Source organism: Rhinopithecus bieti, unplaced genomic scaffold (assembly GCF_001698545.2).
Source record: "Rhinopithecus bieti isolate Rb0 unplaced genomic scaffold, ASM169854v2 scaffold_39586, whole genome shotgun sequence".
Taxonomy (NCBI): Eukaryota; Metazoa; Chordata; class Mammalia; order Primates; family Cercopithecidae; genus Rhinopithecus; species Rhinopithecus bieti.
In genome coordinates this window covers 2,093,188-2,117,920 of record NW_016816842.1, presented here as the reverse complement: position 1 = coordinate 2,117,920, position 24,733 = coordinate 2,093,188, and the positions used below count along the sequence as shown (strand labels likewise).

At 47.9% G+C, this 24,733-nt stretch overlaps 1 protein-coding gene across 1 annotated transcript in view; it reads right to left on the bottom strand.

The window, feature by feature from the left end:
• The window catches only part of MYLK (myosin light chain kinase), a 188,890-nt gene that overhangs the window by 3,579 nt on the left and 160,578 nt on the right, over positions 1–24,733 (bottom strand). The window contains exons 26-31 of the mRNA XM_017855305.1: positions 24,262–24,479; positions 22,059–22,182; positions 13,742–13,894; positions 11,024–11,147; positions 4,306–4,435; positions 2,740–2,871 (exon numbers count right to left, since the gene is read on the bottom strand). Of these exons, the coding sequence (XP_017710794.1) occupies positions 2,740–2,871; positions 4,306–4,435; positions 11,024–11,147; positions 13,742–13,894; positions 22,059–22,182; positions 24,262–24,479 (881 nt within the window). The remainder of the gene's footprint in view (positions 1–2,739; positions 2,872–4,305; positions 4,436–11,023; positions 11,148–13,741; positions 13,895–22,058; positions 22,183–24,261; positions 24,480–24,733) is intronic.

Below are 24,733 nucleotides of genomic sequence, written 5' to 3'. Positions count from 1 at the left end.
AGATTACACGCATGAGTCACTATGCCCAGCCTAAATTTTCAATTTTGTATAACAGTTAAAGTTAAATAATTTAAATGAAAAATAAGAGTCAAAACAAAATGGGAACAAGGGATCTTTTTGGAGTGATGAAAATGTTCTAAAACTGGATTGTGGTGGTGGTTGCATGACTATAAATTCATTAAAAATAATTGAATTGTGCATTTAAAGTAGGTGAATTTTATGGTATATAAATTATAACTCAATAAAGCTAATAACAGCTATATAAAACATAATTGAAAAGAGCTGATAATATTTCTAAGAAGAAGAAAGCAATATTTGTCTTAGTCTGATCCAAAGCAGGTAATTTGCCTATGGACAATTGGAAATGGACCTCACTGATGAGCCTTTATGCATTAGTCATATTTCTGCAAAGTTCAGCAATTAAAAAATAAAATACACATGCATATAAAATACATACATATTACATATGTTTAAAGTGTATATGTACATATATATGCACAGAAGCATTACCAACATTGTGCATTTTGGTCGCATGTACATGGTATATACATGTATCCCGCTTTTAAAGTCATACATATACATACCTTTAAAAATATACAATATATTCCACCTGACTTTCTCTTAAATGTTGGAGATGTATTTTTATAGGAAAAAAACTGTAGCCCTGATACGGTTTGGATATTTGTGCCCCCTGAATCTCATGTTGAAATGTGATCCCCAGTGTCGGAGGTGGGGCCTGGTGGGAGGTGTTTGGGTCATGGAGGCGGATCCCTCATGAATGTCTTGGTGTCCTCCCCGAGGTAATGAGTGAGTTCTTGCTCTGTCAGTTCATGTGGATCTGGTCGTTAAAACGTGGCATGGCCTTCTCTCTCTCTCTCTCTTGCCATGTGACATGCCTGCTTCTGCTATGATTGAAAGCATCCTGAGGCCTCACTGGATGCAGATGCTGGCACCAAGCCAAATAAGCTTCTTTTCTTTATAAATTTTCCAGCCTCAAGTATTCCTTTATAGCAATGCAAACAGGCTAATACGAGCCCTAACCAGAATAAAAATTATACATAAGAAATCAAGAATTCTAATGTTCTTTTCAATGTTATTTTTTCAAAACAATTTTGGAAATTGTTTTTTTAAAGTAATTAGGAAGACCCAGACCATGAGGAAAATTGGGTCAGGAAGAGCTGGTCATAAAGTACCCTGCACTCCCACGCCCTGGACTCTCAGTGCAAAAGTTTCAATTTTGTTTTTATCACAACAACATCCATATGCTTTAATTTCTCATCAGAGCTCCAGCCAAAAGTTAATAAATATCAACGAAACAATTCCAAAGAGAAAATTAAGTATGAAACAATCCCAAAGAGAAAATTAAGTACAAAATGATAATCATTATGTTATTTTAAAACATTCAAAAAGGAAGAAAAAACTTCAGAAGACCCAAATGCAATGGTAATGGTGAGAATTGCAAGCAGTGGCTCCAGAGCCTTCAGCAGAATCCCCAGTCTGAGAATTTTTACATTAGCAAAGGCAGCACATCCACTTTCTTTTAATTGAATGGAGAAAGGGAAATGACTATGGTAGGCGAGGCATTGATAAGGCACTTTGATAATATAAAGATGCAGAAGAAAAACTATTTTTTCCATTCCTAACTTTGGGTTATTTTACTCAAAAGGCATTGTCTAGTCACATTGCTGGAGAATCAAAGAAAGTGGGAGGCACAGTTTGTTCTGACTGCTGCACTGTGCTATGCGGCCTTGGGAAAGCTGCCTAATAAACTTCTGTGCTCTATTTGGTCAGACCAAAATGGGCGATAACCTGCCACCCTGCTTGGCAGGTGAAAGTCATAGACTTGAAGCAAAGAGCCTGTCTTATCTTGTCCCTTCTCTTTCTAGATGGTTGTAATCCATATGAAAATGGAAATGCTTTGTGTCGTCAACTTTGCTTATTTCTCAGGTGCTATGCCATGACCCCTTAAGGTCCCTTGAGCTCTGACCACTGATGGGTCTATGGCTGCATTATTCCCAGCAGGCAGATAAGCAGCCTGGGGAAGATGGCATCGGCTGAGTGCTTTGTCCCGGGTGCCTGGCTTCCAACTGGCCTCAGTCTGAAGTCACAGTGCATGCTCTCTCTCTGTACCTGCCAGTCCCACAACTTTTCCCTTTACTCCATGACATCTTTACAAGATCTAAAAGGTTCCCCTTTCTCACATATGTCCCCTCACAGAATCCCCAGAGCCACTATATGACTTAGCTATCATCTTACAGTGGAGGGATCTTAACCCAGGGGAGCTGGACCACCATCCAAGGTCACACAGCCTGTGGATGAGTAGCAGAGCCTGCCGACTCCACATCCTATGTCTTTGTGCCAGCCTTCCTTTGAGGGCCTCATATGGGCAAGTCACATGCTTTTCAGCAGTTTACAAAGCTCATTTCACTAAGCATGTTCCAAAGCCAGGTAAGTCCATGCAAGACCATTTCTAAACTTAGGTCTAGTGGCTGGTGTAAGTAGGTAAAATTTCAAATGTGCCCCCTGGGGAAGTGACTGAAGGACACACCTTCAGGACGTGGGAGTGCAGGGCATCGCCCTTTATGAGCAGCTCCTGCTGACCCAGTTTCCCCCAAAGCTTGGCGGTTCCTCATTGTCCCAGGCTGCACAGAACTGACATCTTGCCCAGGGTGCATGGTAGGGACCCTACCATCCAGCCACACCCTATTGATGGTAAAGAGAAGCACAGCTACAACTTACCTTCAATCTTGCAGTCAAATCTAGCAGCACTTCCCTCCACAACTTCTAAATCACGAATGGTCTTAGAGAAATAGGGTTTTACGTGAGGCTTTTCCTCAGCAACAGCCTCAAGGAAAGCTTGGGACACATCTTCTAGAAGACAGAGAAGAAGACCAGGTCATTTCTTCATTCCTTGTTCTCACCTCGCCTCTAGCTTAAAGAAACTAACTTTTTAAAAAGTCGCCATGATACAGCAAAGAAGGCAGCTTTGAGAACTGAATCATAAGCACAGCTTTCTCCTGGGGACAGGTTGGCCTGCTGCCAAATGGTTTTTGGCAGAAGAAAGAACTGTGCCCAAGCTGAGGAAATGATCGGACTCCCCCTTTCCCTTATGCTGACATGTTGAAAGAGGAAATCATCTTTAAAAAGGATTTCTGGCTGCATTTCATGCTGCTTTAGGATTCAGCTGAGGGTATCTGAGCACGGCAAGACCTCACTGGCCTTCCTAGTCTTGGTATCCCTCTGCCCCTCTTCTGCAGCAGGTGTTCCACCTGCTTTTTAGAAGGGAGGAGCCATGTCCTAGCCACATCTTCAGCTTCCAGTGGCTCTTTCTCCATGCTCACACTGCCTTCATGCTGTGTGACTGTGGACCAGGATATGGGATTGGTTCAGGGAAAAGCTATAACTTGGAGGGACAACTGTATCTCCTCCCTTCCCTTCAGGCTATGTCTAGGTCATCTGAGGAGGGGCAGGAGTGGTTCAGGAGGGACCAGGCCTGTGTGCTGCAGTCTCTGTCCCTGGCTGCAAGGAAGCTCCAGAGCAGGCAGCTGCTGGCCGCACCAATAACCCTACCTTTGCTCACCAAAGGGATCTAAACTCAGCTTCTCACCAGTGGATACAAAAAGTACCAGGCAGGGAGGGGCAGAGGGTGTCTCTGGCCACATGAGATAACGGCCTGGCCCTTCATGCACCTGAAGCAGGAAAAGGCTGGGGCTTTCACTGAGGAGATGGATGGGACAGCATCTAACACGGTGAGCAAGTAACTGACCCTATTAGTCTCCAGGAGGGGCCCTGCCAATCCCAGTCTGCCCAGTTCAAATGACATGATTCAGCAGCATGAACAATGCCAAACGAATGTGGACCATATGAGTTCATTTTTATTTAAAACAAAACCACAAAGATGGTAGAAAATAGAATATTTCGTAAATCTTACACAACTACATGTAATTTTAATGTTATTTTTGCCTATTAATATAGAAGTATCACTTCTGCCATAAGAACAAAGGAAGATTTTAATAAAGTCTTTGTTAATTTTAACACAAAATATATGAAAAAGCATAGCTGAGGTCATCTAGTTCTATTAGACAAATAACAACTTTCCCTCTGAAAATGGCTAAGCCTAAGGTTAAACTATTAAGAATAATTATTAGACTTAGTAACTGTCAGGGCAACTCAAAATTACTTCTGAATTTATCTTTGCAGGGCATATTGAAAAAAACCAAAACAAAACCAACCAAAACTTCAAAATGCCCCTTTGTTCCCCAACCCTTTCTTTCTCACCAGCTGGCTGGAGAAACTCCTCCTTACCTTCAGATTCTAGTTTTTCTGCATTGAGCGGGCTGGTTGGTGACCCTGTTGAGGATTTCCTGCCACTGAGCCCTGAGATCATTGCCATAGAGGACAGTCTTCCAATGGCTCTCACAGCATTGCCCGTTTTCTGGAAAATAGACACGGGGGTTGGACTCAGGCGTTGTCCCTGGTTCCAGCTGGGTAGTGTGAGGGGCTGCGGGGAGTAGAGCCCAGCCCCAGAGAAGCAGCTGTTCCCCGGATAAAGGACCTCCCGAGAGCCGAGGTTCTGCCAGAGGAGCGAACCCAACCTTGCTCTGCTCAGCACTGTCAGTGTGTCAGAAGATGTTCAGAGAATGGAATGGGGCCTGGAACTGATGTGTGCGTTAATGTGACTAAACAAGGTCAACATGAGACAAAAACCCTTTTCATACAGTGCTTCAACTCCCATAAAAGGGATAGTTTATATAAAGCAACTGCAGGCTGAGACAGCTCCAAAGACTTATTGCTGACTGGGCCTAGCGGGGCTGTTTCTCGTAAAACAACGCCAGTGATGTGATTATAATTGGCCAAGAGAATAGTTACTACGGATCCCACAAGTCCTGATGCAAAAATAATCATGATAATAATAACAGGGCATCCTGTTGACCTTGGGCAAGTCACTTAACCACTCTGGGCTTCAGTTTCCTTCTCTAGAAGGAGGGGGCTGGACAAGATGATCTCCAAGGTCCCATTTAGCTGTGTTTATAATTCAGAGACTTAAATGATTTGGAGAAACACTCTGGATGGCCCCAGCACAAGTCTACGATGCAGTGAAGCTCTGGAAGGGAGCTCTTTCCTGATGTGCATTCAGGCACCGAAAAGAAGCATCGAAGAAATAAAAGGCAATGGCACTTTGCTTTTCGGTGACTAGACTTGGGAGAGGAAAGAATTTCTGCTGAAAAGGATCAGAACTTGAGATGTAATTTATTTACATTGTGAAAATTCTACCAAGCATAGGATCCCTAATAATGTACAACTGTGTCTTATTGTTTTTTATCTTTCAGTAAGTTTTTCACCTTTTTTCTAAGGTGAACAGGAATGACTAAGAAAACTAAGGCACAACCAAGTTTTTCCACCCCTGCACCCAAAGCATCTTTTTTAGGCATCTAAAAGCTGTGCATCCAGACAACAGATGTCACCACAGACTGGCTACTTGTCCCCCCTGAAAGAGGAAGGAAACAGCCTCTTCATAGGCAAATGGCTTGTACTCATTGCACCTCAAATTCTGCCGGCAAAGCCATTTTCCTCCTGAATTCACTTCACATGCTTAAGTACTTCAGTAAAGCCTCACCATTTAGGACTACTTGGAAAGCCAGTAAGCTTCAGTAAAAAGACTGATCATTTTGAAAGTAAAAAACTTCTGGGTGCTAAGGAAACATACAGAAAATTGTGTGCGTGTGTGTATGGTGAAAGAGGAGACCTACTGCGGTGGGCAGGATGACCTTACTGTCATGCCTCCTGCCGTCCTTGCTGCAGATTGCTTTCATGCACTTTGGACAGACATTCCACCTTGCTCTGTCCCCTGGCCATCCCTTCTCGCACACATCACACTGTGTGGTGTGGGTATGTTTCTGGCCTCTGCCGCCAGAGTGAGGCTGGGTCACTGAACAGAATCCAGGGAGCCCCAGCTGGAGGTGATGAGGAGGGGAGACGGTGAGAGATGAAAACTGAACAACTTAACTGTGAGCAGAACCACGGTGTGGCCCTGCAGAGAATGTCTCTGCAGGCTCAGGCCACGTGGCAACTTTTCATGCTCTTCTGGGAGATGTTACTGGTTCAGCCTCTTTGTTGTGCTAGCCGGAGTGTAGAGAGACCCAGCTCTTCCCACGGGAGGTTATCCTGCCCTCAGGAACAGGTAAGAGGTGGTACGAGCCATGGCAGCCCTCCCTATGTAGTCAATGTCAGACCAGCCTGCTTTCTAATCAACCTGATTCTCAGACTCTGCCCTTCTCTGCTCTCCATTCCCTTTATCCAACACAGATTGGTTTGTCATGGGCTAGGAGCCTCTAAACCCAGAGGGTTTGTTCTCAAAAAGGGATAGGTTAGTTCTCTAACCCTAATTGCTGGGAGACCTTGTACAAGTCAGTTCCCTTCTCTGGGCCTCAGGAGCCTGGGAGCAGAAGATTCTAATCTCCCTGCAGTTCCAGACCTCTACAGAAAGACGCTAGTTTATATCCATAAATGTGTAGCAAGGAACACCCGCCTTGAACCCATGAGCTCCCCATTTCCAGACATCAGGATTGGGACTGATCAGGACTGTCTTCACTTGTGTGGTGTGGAGAGATGATGTCTTTTCTCTTCCAGGTTTTATTTAATAACAAAGTGACTAATATGAACCTATTAGAATGAGGAAACAAAAGAGTTACAGTATTTCAGAGGAACTAGTAAATATATTAACAAATAGGTCTCACATATGGAGAACTTTTCTAAAAGATGGAGATATCTAGCATATAATTTCTAAAACATGAAAAATATCTGGAAATTGATTTGTGAAAAAAATTGCTGAGGAAGTTATTTGTCAGAACTAGAAATGAATATATCGGTATGTTCTAGTCTTCCACTTTTATGCCTTTGAGCTGACAACTGGTTATTGCTTTACTGTCCAAGGACCTTTGGAAATTTTTGGAACATCAAGATAGCCAAGTTTTAATTTTGTAATTTCTGCCTTCATTTTGAGAAAGTCTTTTTCTCGTTTGAGGGCAATTAACCAGGCTGAATTCCTGTGTCACCAGTGGACAGTATCTGCACCAGCCTCCTTCATGCAGCACAAATTCCCTGCCACTTGGAGAGCTTGTGGGGCCAGCCTTCTTGGCTTGCTAAGGCAGGCTTGTGGAGTTTCCCAGGATTAGGGTCTTTTGATGCCAATACCAAGACATTCCCTGGCAAATATATGGCAAGCTGGTTACCCGCACACCAGTCATCAAAGCCCCCCATATATATCATCAGCCCCAAGACTACAGTTTCCCCTGAGCAGGGCATACTATCCAAATGGGATGGCTAAGAATACTCCATGCTATGCTGAGTCTAGTGTTTTCTCCTCTAATGCCCTTGGTTCATACTGCTGGGGTCTTTATGGTTCCTGGAAAATAAAGATGGCTACCCACGGGCCTCTGATGTCTAGTCTTTTGCTTCCAGTGTGCATGCAGAAACGCTATTAATCTGTTCAACTTACCTGCCCCCATTGCTGCACCTTTCCAACATATCTTTGTAAAATTCTTTTAATACAAATTTAAAATATACCTTCTTTCAGAATAACTTCATTCTAAGATGAGTAATACGATTACCCATACGTATACGAGTCATCTATACCCAGCCTAACTTTGCTTGTAGGGATTTGTTCCCATGTCACTTCATTCCTCCTAGGGCTTTTTATGAAAACCACACCAGAATAACAAGAAGGTGCCTTCTCTGGCACAGCTACAGAGAGTTCTGGGCCATCTGAGCCTGCCCTTCCCCTCTCCCTCTGCCCCTGCTTGCAGCCCATTCCTTCCCACTCCACCCCACCGCACAGAACCTTGGTTGCTGCAAGAGGGAACCCCCATATTCCAAGGGGAGCTAAGGCCCTGGTGATTGCAGTTAAAATGCAGAAAACGTTTTCCCAAGGGAGCAACGTAACATGAAATGGTTAGAGCTGTTAACAGGGAAGCTACTCTTCAGGGATGCTCCTTGTTGAATGGGATTTTTGCGGACAACTTTTGTGGAGAAATCATTTCCAAATGTCACCTTCTATACTAAAATATAAAATTAAGTTTCCTTCTCTGAATTCTACCCTTTTCTTCCCCTGCCCTTCCAGAAAACCCTATGGCTAATAATGCCGTAAACAAGAAGAAAAAGAAATTGATTAAAATATCAGCATAGGCTGGGCACTCAGCACTTTGGGAAGCCAACGCAGGAGGATCGCTTGAGGCCAGGAGTTCAAGACTAGTCTAGGCAACATAGTGAGACCCTGTTTCTACCAAAGTTAAACAAATAAAATAAAATTAGCCAGTGTGGTGGTGTAGGCCTGTAGTCCCAGCTACTCAGGAGGCCGAGACGAGAAGGTTGCTTGAGCCCAGGAGGTTGAGACTGCAGTGAGCTATGCTTGTACCACTGCCCTCCAGCCTGGGTGACAGCATGAGACCCTGTCTCTTTAAAAAAAAAAAAAAATCAGCACCATTGTGATTCCCTGACTGATTTAACTGAAAAATTCCCTTTGCCTCCTCTCCTATTTCCCTGTCTCTTCTCTGCTCCTAGCTCCTGGGTTTAGGAGTCCTCCTGGCTTTGGTTTGTCTGCCAATGTTCCCAGGTGATAAGGCTGCCCCTTAACCTATAGCCTCAGCCAAGTAATATCCACTTAGACTCACTGCTCTGAGGACTGCCCCGCCCTGACATCAGCTTCCCTATCCTTTCCAGAAATATTTCCTTGAGACCTTCTGGCCACAGGATTATTAATACAGCTGGCCTTTGATTTTGTAGCTCCCCTTTTTTTATAAAAGAATATTTGCTATTCAGATCCCAGTGGCACCAAAAGGTAAGCAGCTACAGATGTTTCAACTCACCTTGCACTTGAGGGAGGCCTGGAGACCCACCTAAACCTTCCCATGAGGGGCGTAGCCAGGAACTGACTTCCACGGTGGAGGAGCACAGCTGAGATGTGCTCGGGATGGTGGTCACTTAAACTCCACACCTGTGGCCCCCATTTGCCTTTGCTCCCTCTTTCAACCTCTGAGTGACACTCTACTTTTTGAGGCAACTGTGATTTAGTCACCTGGTGTGGCAAATGACCAGTGTTCCAGTTGCCTCCAACACAGTAATTTCCCTTTTCTCTGCCACCTAGTCAGTCTCAATGCCCCTGGGTCCCTTGAGTATCCAGCTAAAAGACTCTGCTCCTGTCAAGCCAAGCCCAGCCAGAATGGGTCTGGCTCCCACCTCTGTGCCTTCTCCTCCACATGTGCAGTCCTCTTCTCTGTGTTCTGACTCAGGTTCCACACCTGGTTCAAACTCCTGAGCCTGGGAGCATTTCTTCATAATCACATCCAACTCTGGTTGCAACCAGGTCGGTTCTATCCACACACACCCATGGCTATGGAGAGCTATCTGGATAGTTTACGTATCTTAGTGCGCATTACATCCTTTCATGTCTAGTTGCCTCAGTTCCCCATTGTACTATATGGTCGCTGAGTATAGAAACCATGTCCTCTCAATTGCTTGAACCTGGGAGGCAGAGGCTGCAGTGAGCCGAGATCGTGCCACTGCACTCCAGCCTGGGTAACGGAGTGAGACTTTGTCTCAAAAAAAAAAAAAGAAAGAAAGAAAGAAAGAAAGAAGGAAGGAAAGAAGGAAAGAAGGAAAGAAGGAAAGAAAGAAAAGAAAGAAAAGAAAGAAAAGAAAGAAAGAAAGAAGGAAACCATGTCTTCTCCAGCAGCCTAAGAATTGTAATTCTAGGCCAGGAGCAGTGGCTCACGCCTGTAATCCCAGCACTTTGGGAGGCCGAGGTGGGCAGATCAAGAAGTCAGGAGATAGAGACCATTCTGGCTAACACGGTGAAACCCTGTCTCCACTAAAAATACAAAAAATTAGCCGGGCGTGGTGCCGGATGCCTGTAATCCCAGCTACTCAGGAGGCTGAGGCAGGAGAATGGTGTGATCCCGGGAGGCGGAGCTTGCAGGGAGCCGAATTCGCACCACTGCACTCCAGCCTGGGCGACAGAGTGAGACTCCATTTCGAAAAAAAAAAAAAGAATTGTAATTCTAATTGTGGTAATAAAAATGATAAAATAGATGATGATGGTGATAAACATCCTGTGGTTTTGGATAATAATTTTATCCACCCATGCCTTTTATCAGAGGCAGTCTTGGAGTTAAGACTATGTGTTTTGCAGTCAAGCTCTGGGTTTGAATCCCGACCCTTCTGCTTATTAGCTGTGTAACCCTGGATGGCTTTCCTAACCTTTTCTCTGCCTCAATTTTGTCTGTAAAGTGGGGATAACAGTACCTGCCTCCTAGGGTTAAAAGATTTAGTGCATAGATAGTGCTTTAAATGGTCCCTGACAGATGGCCTACCTTAATACCTATTAGCAACTGGGATCATTTTTGGACACTTGCCATGTACCAGGCATTGTACTACTAAACGCCACATGACGATGATCTCGTGTAATTCTCATAATTATCACAACAAAGCTGTGAAGTTGGTACTATTACCCCCACTTTACACATGAGAAAACAAATCCACAGCAAGGTTATGTCATTTGCTAAGGACACATTATTATTAACATACAACCTTCCTAGATGGTGGGACCATGTCTCTCTCATGTGCCCTCCTCCTTCATCATAAAGAGATGTGAGACCATCATGCTACCATCCCATTCTCAGGGTTGACAAATGGACCTCAAAGTGATGTTGCTTATCCCAAGCCATGAAGACATGAAATGTCAGTGGCTTAACCTGAGTAAAGGTTAAGGGTCCTCTGGGACAAAGGTGAGCAGGAACAGAGAGACAGCTAAGCTAAGAATCCATCCCATCTCCTCGAGAAAGGGACTCTGCACTCAGGACTAAGCACACCACTGTACCTTAATCAGCTGCCTAAACTGGTCCCAGACTGCTTCAGAAACGAATTTAAACTTTCTTGATGTGAGGCCAGGGCAAGCTGGGAATGAAAGTGGCTTCAGCAACACAAATATGAGGGGTAATATCCCAGTCCAAAGTGACCCTCGCATTACCTGCCATTTCCTTCTTGCCATGTACTTCTTCATCCGGTCCTTGGAGAGTTTCTTGGCCTCCATGTTCTTGGTATCTTTCATTAGCCATGGATGCTGAAGGCACTGTGTGCAGTCCAGGCGGTTTCTGACAGAGGCAGAGATCAGGAGATTTTTGAGTAGGAGGAGACCTCAGGGACCACTGGTTAGATCAGAAATGGGAGGCCAGCTGTTCCCGGGCACGAGGGCAGAGGCCAGGGCCCCCTGCTCCCGGACCATCCACTGTGATCAGGATCACTGTGCTCTTCACCTTTCTCCTCACTTGGTCTGGGTCACACTAACCAGAACCAGCATGGGTCAGTGTTATGAAAGCCTAAGCACCAAGGAAGCGACTGGGCTCCATGGCCTGCTCTTGGGGTCAAGGAAGAGTAAGTGCTGCAGGGCAGACGTTTCTGGGATTCTTGGGGTCGAGGAAGAGTAAGAGTAAGTGCTGCAGGGCAGACGTTTCTGGGATTGACTGGCACCTATTTCAGGGTGGTGTCATTCTGCTGGTCCTATGAGGGCTGGGGCCCACAGAGCCTAATCCTCCTGCCACCCTGTCTGGAGGAGGGGAGAGTTAAACCCTAGGATAAAACCTCTGGCAATCAATGAACTTTCATGTTTTATGTCTTATGGTGTGGTTGAGTATCAGGTTTTTCCTATTACAACTCAAAGAAGTAGGTCCTGCACATAGCCTATGAATTATGACTTCTTTAGAACTGCACTGAAACTCACTTCATCTTTCTGAAAGCTCTAGAAACACTTTAGATCTAGAAACATTTTAGAGCCATTGCCTTAACTGTAACAGGACTAAGAAAGCCTAAAGAACCAAATGCTAACATACATAGAAAAATGACTGGAAAGAAGTATAGCAAAATGTAGTGATCTTTAGATAAAGGGATTATAGATGATTTAAATTTTATTATAGTCTTCAAATCCTCTATAATTTACATGTATTACTTTTATAATAGAAAGCTTTTTTTTTTTTTTTTTAAGTGCTGATAGGTGGTGATTTCTGGTTGAAGAGAGGTTGGCTGTAAGAGTTTACGGGAATTTAGTGTCTTGATCTGTTTGAATAAGATCAGTTCTTTGTTTAATCCATTTTATGACACAGAGGGATCCATTCCAGCCTGTTACTGACTTAATTCAAGGTCAGATGAGAAAATAAGATATATACACACAATACCTTGTTTACCAAATCTTCAGTGAATAAAGCTTGGATGACAAAAGCCATCATTGTACCAGAGTTACTGAGGAGGTTTTCATCTCCTGAGGCACCTTGGGTGTGGGGGTCCCTCATACTGGAAGATAATTTAGACTTCCCACAGTGTCTTAGTTCTCCTTGGGTCATGCCCATTTCTGATACAGACTGTGACAGCAAAAGGCTAAAAAGACCTCATTGTCAAGGAGTATAGAATGTGGCCTCTGGGGGAGTTTGGCCCTGACTGGCTAAAAAGGACCGAGAGTGGGGTGCATCACAGGAAAGCCTGACAGAGCCATCTGAGACACTCCAATATTGCTCCTTCAGCAGCTAACTGCACCCTCCTGCCCTGAACAGCCATTCTTCCTCGGGGAGGCATCGGCAGCCTTGCAAGGCTGCAAAGTCACCTGGGAGTGCAGAGCCTCCTGCCTGCCCTGGAGCCAGGCCCCTCCCCTTCTCTCTAACATGCCACCCATGTCAATACCACCCTTCTTGGCAAGGCTACAACTGCTCCCTGGGATTGCCAAGTATAGCTCTAAGCTCCTCGGCACCCCTACAGTCAGACTCTGCCTCATTTAGTCACCTATTTGCAGAGTGGGTGAGCTGCCCAAAAGGCCAGCTGTTCTCACCTGAGTCCTACTGCTCCCTTTCCCTGGGCAGCCTTCCCTATGCATGCAGAGCCCAGGACAGTTCCTTCCAGGAGATTCTGTCTAGGTACACCCACTGCCCACCTTCAGTCAACCTCCCACTCTGGTCTCCCCTACAACTCCAAGCTCTAATCTTCCATTGAAACCTGGAGGGCCTGAGTCCCTGACCTTTCCCCACAGCCCATGCACACTGGCCTCCCACTGTTCACTTCCCTATGTTCACAGCTGCAGCAGGCACAGGTGGGGAACCTCAACAGAGGCAGAGCTGGGAGAGGGCTAAGCCCAGTGGTCTGGGATCACAGCCTCCCTTTGGCCAGATGTTAGAAGGTACCTGCCTGTATTCAAGCATGCAGTTATTAAATAACTGAGATATAAAAAAACACTAAAGCCAGAATAATAATAATCTGGGGATATGATTGGGACCCACAGAGAAGTTCTAAGATGCCGCCGTCCTCTGCTCTTGCTTGTTGAGACAGTCCTTCCCCTGCAGCCCCTGAAGAGGGCTGTGGCTGGCCACAACTGTACCCAGAAAATAAGAAGGGCAGTCATTATTCACAAAGAACAGCTGCCCCTCGCTCTGCAACGTGGTCAAGTGTCGCTTTTCAAGTCAGGTGTCTGAGCTTCTGAAGGTGAATTCCATGTCTAGCTCCAGGGGGCAGGGCCTAGGAAGTTGCCTCCCCGACCCACATGCACTCGGGTCTCTTATCATGCCCACCCTCCCTTCCTCAGGGAATGCTAGGAACGACTCAAGGCAGGGTGGCAAGGAGGGTGCCCCAACAGGCAAAGGAATCCCCCTTTGCTTCCCAACACAGGGCAGGGAGTGGAGAAGCAAAGACTGAAATCCCAACTCATTACTTCATATCTTTCTTCAGCAGATTGCTGATGAAATCCTTGGCATCGTCGGAGATCTCATCGAATGCCTCGTCGTCGAAATCCCAGGTGGCTGAGGTAACGTTGGCCAAGGTTTCATTATCGTTGTCTCCCATGAAGGGGGAAAGGCCACTGACTCTGGAGAGACAAGAGCAGGAAAGCAGGTGTGGCTAGGAAAGGGCGTGCTAACTGAGGTCAAAGGTGAGGGTCAGCCAGCCTCCCCACCCCCAAACTCTTCTTGGCAAGGGCCAAGGCTCTGTGGGCCTTGCACCTGCATTTCTTTCACTTGTGGAAAGAAAAGAGGGTGTGGTTCACAGCCCTGTCTTTTCTTGGTCACCTGCTTCTTGACACCACCTACCTGTGAAGCTGAGGTGCAGTGGGTTTGCTTTAGTTTACGGGCTTCTGCAGGGTACACAGCAGGGCTGATAAGTCCCTCTGTCCTGGTCTTCTATTCTTCCCCAAAGCCCTGGTTAGAGCCTTCTCCAAGCCCCTTTCTCCTGTGCTCCTGCCCCCTTTCCGTGGACCGGGCACATGGTAGTGATCACCGCTGCACCCTTCTGTGCCCTCCCTCCCACCTCTCTCCACACACCTTCACCTCCAAGAAGAGGGCCCAGCACATAGGAGAGGCTCAGCAAGTGAAGTGTGTGCCCAATGGATAGATGGACTTTGAATCAGCAATGTAGGTTCAGGGAACCTGACGCATTCATGCCAAACTTGAAAACTTCCCTATGAGGTGCTGTGGCAGAAGACAGAGTGCAGCCTCTCTGCTTGCTGGATGACCTTGGACAATTCACTGATCTGTGTCAGTTTTCTCCTCTGAAATGGAGAAGCTGCCATTTAACTATAGGGTGGTCACTTCTTCATCCTCAGCAGCATCGTGATGGCAGCAGACACTTATTAAACTTTTTCTATGTGCCAGGCACTGGGTCAAGTGCCTAAAATAAGTGAACTGACTTAACACTGCCCTATGATGCAGGTAATTCTTATAACTTTGTTTTACAGATGAGGGAATTGAGGCACAGCCCAGGCTCAAGTAACCTGCCCAAAGATTCACAGCCAGTGAGACTGGAACCCAGGTATCTGCCTCTAGAGCCTGTCCTCTTAAATGCTATACTATCCTAACATTTCTGTGAAGATGAAGTAAATTGCAGTGTTCAGCACTGGCACCAGGCCTGGTCCATAGTAAGGAGACAGTCCATGCCCAGAGACCTCATGCAGTTCTGCTGGGTTCCCTCCACTCCCTCACCAAGCTGTGAGTGCAGGAATGACTCTGTGACCAGCAGCTGAAGCCAAATAAACTTTATAAGGTAAGGAATTTCAAAACAAAATAGATCAGATTTGCGGCATATTGACCTTACCTCTCACCTCTGTGCACCTCACCTTCATAGCAACAACCCACCCCACTGTTCACGCGGGCCTCGTGAGTCAGCCTCATGGGTGTTTGACCTGCACAGTTGCCCAGAGTCCCACCCTTAGACAGGCCCTGTGCTTGGTTTAATGCTCTGCTGCTGTCATCTCAAGATTCTCAATAAGGTTTGAACAAGTGGCCCCACCTTTTATGTTGCAAATTATGTAGCTGTTCCTGCCCTGACCTCAGCTGAGCCCCATGAGATGGGTCTGGGGGCCAGGCATGGTGGCTCACGCCTGTAATCCCAGCACTTTGGGAGGCCGAGATGGATGGATCACCTGAAGTCAGGAGTTCAAGGCTAGCCTGGCCAACACAGTGAAGCCCTGTCTCTACTAAAAATACAAAAATTAGCTGGGTGTGGTGGCGAGCACCTGTAATCCCAGCTCCTCGGGAGGCTGAGGCAGGAAAATTGCTTGAACTCTGGAGGTGGAAGTTGCAGTGAGCCAAGATTGTGCCATTGCATTCCAGCCTGGGCAACAAGCAAAACTCAACCTCAAAAAAAAAAAAAAAAAAAAAAAAAAGAGAGAGAGAGAGAGAGAGAGAGAGATGGGTCTGGGGCCCTCCTGCCATCAGCCTGTCAAGTTAGGGCTTTACCAATGTCTCTTCTCCCAAATGCTTATGAATCCATCATCATAAGCCAAGCACTGACAGCTTCAGGAGTAAGGCTTTGGTTGAGTTTGACAGAACAAAACCCACTTGAAATACTGGGAGAAAAAGCTTGCCATGGCAGGAAACCTCTAGTGAAAACTTTTGTAAAGAGAAGAAGGCTTTTACAATGTGAATTGTCTCATCCTAATCAATATATTTGTGTTTCTGAAAATAGGTTTTGTGGATGGGATATTTTAAAGCAAGACCCTGATTTATGTTTTAAGAAGGCAAAGAGAATCATTCTCGGTCATGTCCCCATGAGGGAAGGGTGGGCATTTACCTGTCCCAGAGTCTGCACTGTTATCTGCTGCTCCTTTCCCCTCTCTGGGCCTCAGTTTCTCCTTTTATACATCAAGAGGACTAGGCTAGATTTCCTAGGGGCCTCCCAGCTCTCTCCGTCTCTGTGACCCTGACCCCCACGTGGCCCATGCAAGCCCCTTCAGGAAGCAGCCTGTCTCTTGCCTGTCAGCCACCTGCTGCTTCTTTACATTTTCCATTGGAAACAGAGAGCGGGGAAGTCCGGCAGTACTCCAAAAGATGGCAGGAAAAGCAAACAACCCTGCTGTGGAATGCAGAAAGTTCCCCTTCTGCAAACCTCCTTTCCTTATTAGGAACTATAATCCTGCAAAGATAGGTCTTAATCTCTGCAACTCTGGGCACAGTCAGGGAGAGCCTCCTCGCCTCTGGCCTCTGGCGCTCCTCCTCCTTGGCAGCCTATTCATCTGAAATACTCTCCTCACCCTGCCTGGCTCCTCGCCTGCCCAAGTTCCCCTAGCATTCTCCCTATTAAAGAGTACGTGTCTAGAATAAAAAATGGAATACATACACAGCGTGTTGACAAAGAGGGTGTTCGAATTTTCAGTAATGCTGTTGCTAGGTGGTAGGGTTTTAGAGGATTTTTAAAAACCTTTTTGGGGAAGTTTTTCTTTATTGCTAAAATTTGCATAAGGGATCATGTCTTTTATTTTATTTTATTTTATTTTTTGAGATAGGGTCTTGCTCTGTTGCCCACGTTGGAGTGCAGTAGTCATCTCAGCTCACTGCAGCCTCTGCCTCCTGGGCTCATGTGATCCTTCCACCTCAGTCTCCCGAGTAGCTGGAACTGCAGGTGCGTGCCAACACACCTGGCTAATTTTTTGTATTTTGGTAGAGATGGGGTTTCACCATGTTGCCCAGGCTAGTCTCAAATTCCTGAGCTTAAGCAATCCTCCTACCTCCACCTCCCAAAGTGCTGGAATTACAGGCATAAGCCACTGTGCCCAGCCTTGTCTTTATATTTAGAAAATAGTCATTATTATTATTTTTTATTTTTTTGAGACAGGGTCCCGCTCTGTCACCCAGGCTGGAATACAGTGGCATGATCGTGGCTCACTGCAGGCTCAACCTCCCCAGGCTCAGGTGACCCTCCCACCTAAGCCACCTGAGTAGCAGGGACCACAGGTGCATGCCACCATGCACAGCTACCTTATGTATTTCTTGCAGAGATGGGGTTTTGCCATGTTTCCCAGGCTGGTCTCAAACTCCTGGGCGCAGGCCATCCACTCACCTTGGCCTCCCAAATTGCTGGGAGCACAGGCATGAGCCACTGCGCCCAGCTAGAAAACAGTCATTATTTGTTAAAAAAAAAACAATCGGTCAATAAATAATGTTAGTATTAAAACACCTCTTTATCTCCCTGGTCTCCTCTAGTTTTTAACTAATTGACTGATCTGTTTTTCACAAAACTGTAATCAGTCTGGGCAAGTCCTTGGATGCTTTACTTTTTCTTCACTGGATGTATCAAGTACAGACTCTACACATTGATTTTTAATGGTCAAATACTAGTCTTTGGTCATGAATGCAGGTCATTCTAATTTCTTAATTCTCAGCTCATTGCAAAAGAAATTCCCCCAGGGAATCTGATGTAGAGGCCTGTTTGGCTCTGGGGGCAGAAAGTTAGGAGAGCAGAGGGTGCAGAAATGCCTCTTGGACTACACTTTCTCTCTCTCTCTCTCTCTCTCTCTCTCTGTGTGTGTGTGTGTGTGTGTGTATGTGTGAGTGTGTGTGTTTTAAGAAATGGGGGTCTTGCTATACAGCCAGGCTGGTCTTGAACTCCTGACCTCAAGTGATCCTCCCATAATAGCCTCCTGAGTAGCTGGGACCACAGGTGCGCACTACTGCACCTGGCTTCTGTGTTGTGTTTCAAGCAGCAGACAGATGCCCCGACTGTATCAGTGGCCAGCTAAGGGGACCACACATCTGCTGATGGAACTACTGACTGCTAGGAAGGGGTTAGTCTTTTATCCATATTAGCCATCTGATACTCTGGTGGGAGAGCTGAGAGGGCTGAGCAGGTCCACAGGAAGAGCTGTGCATCATTTTGTGGACTGGCCGAGGAAGCAGCGACCTGGGGTTTAGTTCTGTTAGTAAAAGTTGAAGGTGGTGGCAGAGCTTGGGAAGGGAGCAGGGATCCTAGGGCTGGAATCAAAGCGCATTTCCAGGCTCAGCAGCAGAGAGGGCAGTGGCAGCCCCGGGTGGGGAAGGCAGAGGTTACTGGATCTGGCTGAGGAGCCCTGCAGCCAGACCCTGGTTTGAGGAGGCCCTGATGCCCCGGTACTGTGACCCCTCCTCAGCTGACTGGGCAGCTGTCACCAGAAGAGCTGACCTGCTTCCCTGCCACACACACCTCTCCTCCCTCTTGGCATCTCCTGACCACATACCAGGGTGGGGAGGGACAGCTGACAGCTGTCTGCACCATGGTGGGTGTTGGACAAACAAATAAGCATGAATGGGAAGGCTGTGCTGCTGGGCCCGGTCAGGAAGAGGCAGGAGGAGGAAGCAGAGCAGCCATTGCTGGTTCACTCTGGCTTGAGGGAGGCTAGAGAAGGCATTGTGAAGTAGGGTGAGGGAAGGGCACGGAAAAGAGCTGTTGTGGCCTCCCCACAGGCAGTAAGGAAGTACCAAGTCCAGGAAGTAGGGGAGGGAGACAGCAGCGGGAGGAGTGCTCTTAAACAGAGGCAGGCTTAGGATTTCTTCCATATGGAAGTGTGACCTCCAGCTCTCTGGTACTCTCACTTCCTGCCAGAAACCACATGGCTATTGCTAACTTCAGAAGGTCTCTAAGTACTCACACAACCTACTATCTCCCTTCAGGATCTGGGGTGAGAGTGTGGGGGCTCCACGACCCCATCTTCTCCTTCCCTATAGGGCGAGGAACTGCCCTGATGGCTGGGCTGGGTGTGAGAGAGTAAAGTCACATTGTCCCATGGTGACACGGTCTGTTGCCTTCCCTTCCAACTCCCTGGCCTCTCCATCTCTCACTGGCCTCAGAAAGGAGAACAGGAGGGGCTCTCTGGTACAAAGGTGGAAGTTGCCCAGACAGGGACTGCCCCACAGATGACTAGGCTCCAAAGAGAGGGACAGAGTGGGGCAGAAGATGCCATGAGGACCACCAGAGAGCCTCTTTTGGGTGCTCCCAGCAGTGGTTCCAGAGTTCTGCATAGCAGGAGCTTAAAAGATACCACCTCCTTGGCGCGAACGTTTTCTTCCAGCACAAGTCTCTGCTGAGAGCCCTGGCTTGGGAGGGGAACTCCCTGACTTCCATCCATGCTGAGAGAGTCAGCCTGGAAAAGCCCCAGAGGGCAGTGGCTCACAGTGGGGGTCCAGGAGCCAAGATGTGGCACAGGATTGATCCAGGCTGAGTCTGTGCCACCTGGCCTGGGTCCCTGCCACACACACCCCTCCTCCCTCTTGACACCCCCTGCCCAAGCACCTGCAGCATCAAAACTATCTTCTCCCCATTTCCAAAACTCTGCCCTAGTTCTTGGTCTTTGCTTTAAAAGTAATCTGGTAAACAAGGTAGCATAGTGCCCAAATTACTATGTTCCTCCACCTAAAAGAACTCCCATTTGACAATAAAGTGTCCTTATGACCCAGTTATTCTAGTTCTAGATTATACATCCAACAGAAATGTACAAATATGTTCACTGAAACACATGAACAGAATGCTTCCAACAGCCAAACTGGAACCCACTCAAAAGCCTATCAAAGCAGAACGGATAAATTAACTGGATTATATTCACACAATGGGGTACTACGTAACACTGAGAATAAACAGTCTACAATGACGCATAGTACTATGAATGAATCTTACAAACAATGTCAAGCAAAAAAAGCCAGACACTTCTTTCTGTATTATTTCATTGACATTAGCCATGAGGATAATGGTGACCTCTGGGGGTTGGTAACAGGGAGGGGCACCAGAGGGCTGTGGGGGCCTGGCAGTGCTAGGTTTCTTGATCTGGGTAGAGGTTACACTGGTGAAAACTTAGTGAGCAGTCTAGTCACTGCTCTGTCACAGACCAATTGTCCTGGTTTGCCTGGGACTGTTCCCATGTTAGCATCGAAAGTCCTATATTCTGGCAAACTGAGACGGCTGGTCCCCGGCCCGACTGTGGGAAGTGGGCAGCCACATGGGCTTCCTTGGCCCCTGTCACCTCAACGCCACATGAAGATTGAATCCCTGCCATGACCCACTCTTGGGTTTGTTCTGAGGATCAAACAAGGTCCTATGTGAAAATCTGTAGCTGCGGAAGATCCTGATGCCACAGCAGTGGGAAAACCCACTGAAGAATCAAGAGTAAGGCAAGTCTGCATGGCGGCTGGAGGGGTACCCTGCGGCCAAGCCAGACCACAGGGCAGCTGGGGCTGAACAGAGAGCTGACCAAGGACTGCTTCTCAAGGGTCTGGTGTTTTTCCAGGGGCCAGAGGTTAGCACTGCCCAGGCCTGGGGCCACCCTCAAAGGGGCAGGCTGGCCCCGCCCCCTACCCTGCTATTCCTTACTTATCTAGGGAGCCAGGAGTCAAGCTCGGTCCAGCTGCTGTCTTCACTTGTCAGTGCCCCTTCTCTAGGAGGGGGCGGAGCAGGGAGACAGGCAAGGCAATGCACACCTGGCCCGGGGTTTTCTGCTGATAAGGGGGAGGCTGTGGTGGTGCGGCTAATTCCAGGCAGGAAAGAGGATAACTGGGCTACAATGCCTGCGGCGCAGGTTCCACTGAGGGAACTGTCCTAACAGGCCACAGTGAGTAAAGCTCCTGAGCACGTGAAAAAGTCACATTGCACAAAAGTCACCCCACTTCTGCTAAAGCTTTTGTAACACTGGCTTCTAAACCTGGCTGTGCATCAGAATCACCCAGAGCCTTTTCTCACATTGGGGTCTGAAGGCCCCAGCGGTCTAAGAAAGTATTCCTAGAGATCTTCCTCATTTTCTTTGAAAATGTTAGATTTTTCCTCTTGTTCTGACAGTAAAAACATTATCGAATGAAAGCATACACATCTGCATCTTTGGGGACACCATCCCATAACTGCATGTGGCCACACAGGTTCAGGGGCTGCCACACAAGTTCTGAGGCTAATGACTGTCCGCACCCTGGGGCTTCAGGAACGAAAGCAGCCAGAGCCCAGCGAGAGAGTGTTCTCCAGCCTTGTTACTCAGAGCGCAGTCATTGAACCAGCACAGTCGCAAACCTAGAGCCTGTTAGAAATGTGGCATCTCAGGTCACCCAGACCTGAAAAAAACCTCTGCAATGTAAGGAGCTGCCTAGGTGAGTCAGGCATGTTAATGTTTGGGAAGCACTGGCCTAGATGGCTGACCTCCCCTCTCCTACAGTATTGTTCATTGAAATGGCTTTGGATTTCCCACCTGATTTTTCAATTCTAATTACTGTGTTACTGTCTTTTGTCTGTTCGTCCCATTGAAGGCTCGATCGTCAATAGTGTTTATTAATTCATCCATATACTGGACTCAGAGATGAGGCTGGTAGTTGGGGTCCCCATGCCATAAGGATGGAGTGCTATGCCCTGAAGACAATGAGGATGCCCAGAGATACGCCCCTGGCCTCCTGCCCTCCTTCTTTGTGTACCCACACAAGTGAGGTTTTATTATTTGGTGCCAGCCACATTTCCCATCCTTCTGACCAAAGGCCACAGGCTGGCCAGCCTTGGGGACAGTGAGCTCCCAGAATGGGGATCTCGGCATGTGTAGTTACATGATGCTACAGAATATGTAGGCTACTGACTTCCTGGGAGCCCAGGAGCAGGGTGGGCTGCCAGGGATGGGAGGGGAGCCTGCCACCCTCCTGACTCTGGGGCGGGCCCCCCATCATGACAATGGCAGGGCAGTCTGGGGACCCTCCTGTGGAAACCTCAGCCCCCACCCACCAGTCCATCAAGTGGTCCACCGGTCCACCAAGTGCCCCGAGACTCACAGGATGTAGCAGATGACCCCGATGCTCCACATGTCTGTGGCATAGCCGATGGGCTCATAGTTGATCACTTCAGGAGCCACAAACTCCGGGGTGCCAAAGAGGACCTTCAGAGACCCCGCATTCTCTGAAACCAGGATGGAGAGGGATAAATTGCCAGCACATCACGGAGCCCACTTGAGGCCAGCAGCTGCCCGAATCTGTGTGTTGACCCCAACTTGGGAGGGGCCAGACACAGGCTTCGGCACAGAGAACTGGCACGGAGACATCTGACCTCCTTGTTAAACAGGTGCATCAACACACCAGTGAAACCAACAAACCGCACACTCACCTGAAATGTCCCGTTCAGGTTGGGCAGGGGGAGAAGAGGCCATTAAAGCACCCGCCCCTGAATGGTCTTTTTGTGAGTCTGTCTCTCTCATGAGTTAGTTCCCCTAGGCAGGGACTGTGACTTATGCTTAATAATAATCTCTAGCACTCACTATGTCCTATGTACCCCGCTGGCAGCTTTACAAGGGTTCTCACCAACCCTAAGGGGTAGGTATAATGTCCGTGCTGCTGAGGAAGTGAGTGAGGCCCAGGGAAGTGCAGTGATTTCCCCACCTGGTTAACAAGTGGTGGTCAGGACTCAAGCCCAGGTAGTCCGACTCCTGAGCCCTGCTTACCACCGCTCCTCCCTCCTGCCTCTCCTGCTCCTCACACAGCTTCATGGCTGTCCTCCAGGAGCTGTTGGGAGGGTAGCTGGGAGAGGCTTCAACCCCAGGGTGGTACCTCTTGGCCATAAAGGACCAGAGATGCCTGTTAATATGTGCAAAAGGCAGGTACCTATGGTCTCCCTTAACTTCGCAGAGCTCACAGCAAATGTTCTAAAACAAAGCATTTACCAGCCCTCAGATGTGAAAGCTCTGCTCCAATTCCTGCCTCTCAGCCCTTTCTGCTACATTTTAGCCTCTTCCCAGTTCTCTGGTCCTTGGTGGACATGGTGGTTTCCACAATATCCCTCACCAGTGGAACCTGGACCTTGTGTTCCCTGGGCTCTGACACTGCCGACTCCTGGGGACAGCGGCCTCTCTATTCATTTAATTTATTGGTGGTCACTGTTCAAAGGCAGGCCTTGTACACCAGTCACTGCCTCTACCCTGTCCCGTTAGCAGGAGTGAGCAGAGCAGGCACACACACCCAGCGCCGAGGTGTGCTTTTCACCTGACTGCGCTGACCACCGGACCAGTCGTGGTCTATTGGAACCTCGCCCCCCACCTTGCCCCTTTCCTCTTTATGACCAGCACAGCCTCAGCCAGCACTGAGTGTCCTAGGAGACGTTTATTGGGTGGCATTCATTTGACCCCTCCTTTCTACTCCCTGCAGGGTGGTGAAATAAAGCCAGCTCACCCCAGCCCTAGGGCTCCTTGCTAGCAGGGCAGTGGCTGAGAAGGGAGGATGAAGCTGTTTCCTCAATCACTGGGACATCAAAGGGCTGCAGAGGCAGGCTATATGCAGGCGGAATGTGAGCCAGGCAGGCACCTACCAAAATGCTTTCAGGGCTGGCCTTGAGACCCTGACCGCCTCCCCCGTGACCTCTCTCCTGGCTAGCCTAAGAGTCAGAGGTGCTGCAGAGCATTCTCAGCAAGGTCTGGGGTCCTTGTTCCAACCCCAGCACATCCCCTGGCTCACAGTGGGACCTCCTGGGCAAAGCTATTGTGAACCCTTGTTGCCCAGTCTGCAAGATGGGGCTCATAAAATCTACCCTGCCTACCTCATGGTGAGAATCACAGGGATTATTTTTCATGTGAAAGCGCTCTAGAAACTGTACAGTATGATGCAGATGTACAGAGCCACCACCACCAAAATGACTTTTGCTGCTAATGGCACCAGAGTGAAAAACAAAAGGGGATAATCATCATCATATGTACACTAACACCTAAGCAGACTTACTATGTGCAAGGCACTCTTCCCATCCCTTTACCTATATTAACACATTTGATACTCCTAACAAATCTGTGAGTTAGGTCCTACTATGATCCCACTTTTCTGATGGGGAATTTGAGGCTTACTGTCACATCCAGTATGTGGTAGGGGCAGGATTCGAACCTGAGAAGTCTTCACGGTCTCGGATTTAACCCCAATATTGTACATTTCCTCTCACACTTAGTGTGAGAGGAAACGGCCACTGCAATACACACTGGTGTCCGTGGGAAAGGAGCCTTACCCAGCCTCCTGGCCAGACCAAAGTCGATGAGCTTGATCCTGGTGCCCGTCTTGTTGACACACATGATGTTCTCCGGCTTGAGGTCCAGGTGCACGATGCCCTGCTTGTGGATGTACTCCACCCCCTCCGAGATCTGCCGCATGTACTTGATGCACTCGCGCTCCGTCAGCTCGAAGTCCTCGTCAATGATGCGCTCAAACAGCTCACCTCCTGACACGCTGCGGGAACACGTGCATGGGGCAGTCAGGCCACAAGCTCATGGAAGCCAGGCTGGCAGGGAGACTGGTCAGGGTAGGCTGGGGGTAGGAGAAACTGGCAGGAAAACCCAGGCAATGGGGGTGATGGGCACTTCCTGAATCCCCCACCCTTCCAACATGGAAGAAGGGTCAGGGCCTCCTGGTTTCCCATCAGGGACCCCTGCCCTGCACCCTCTAAGCTACTGGAGACTCAGGGAAGCATCTACGCTAGGCAG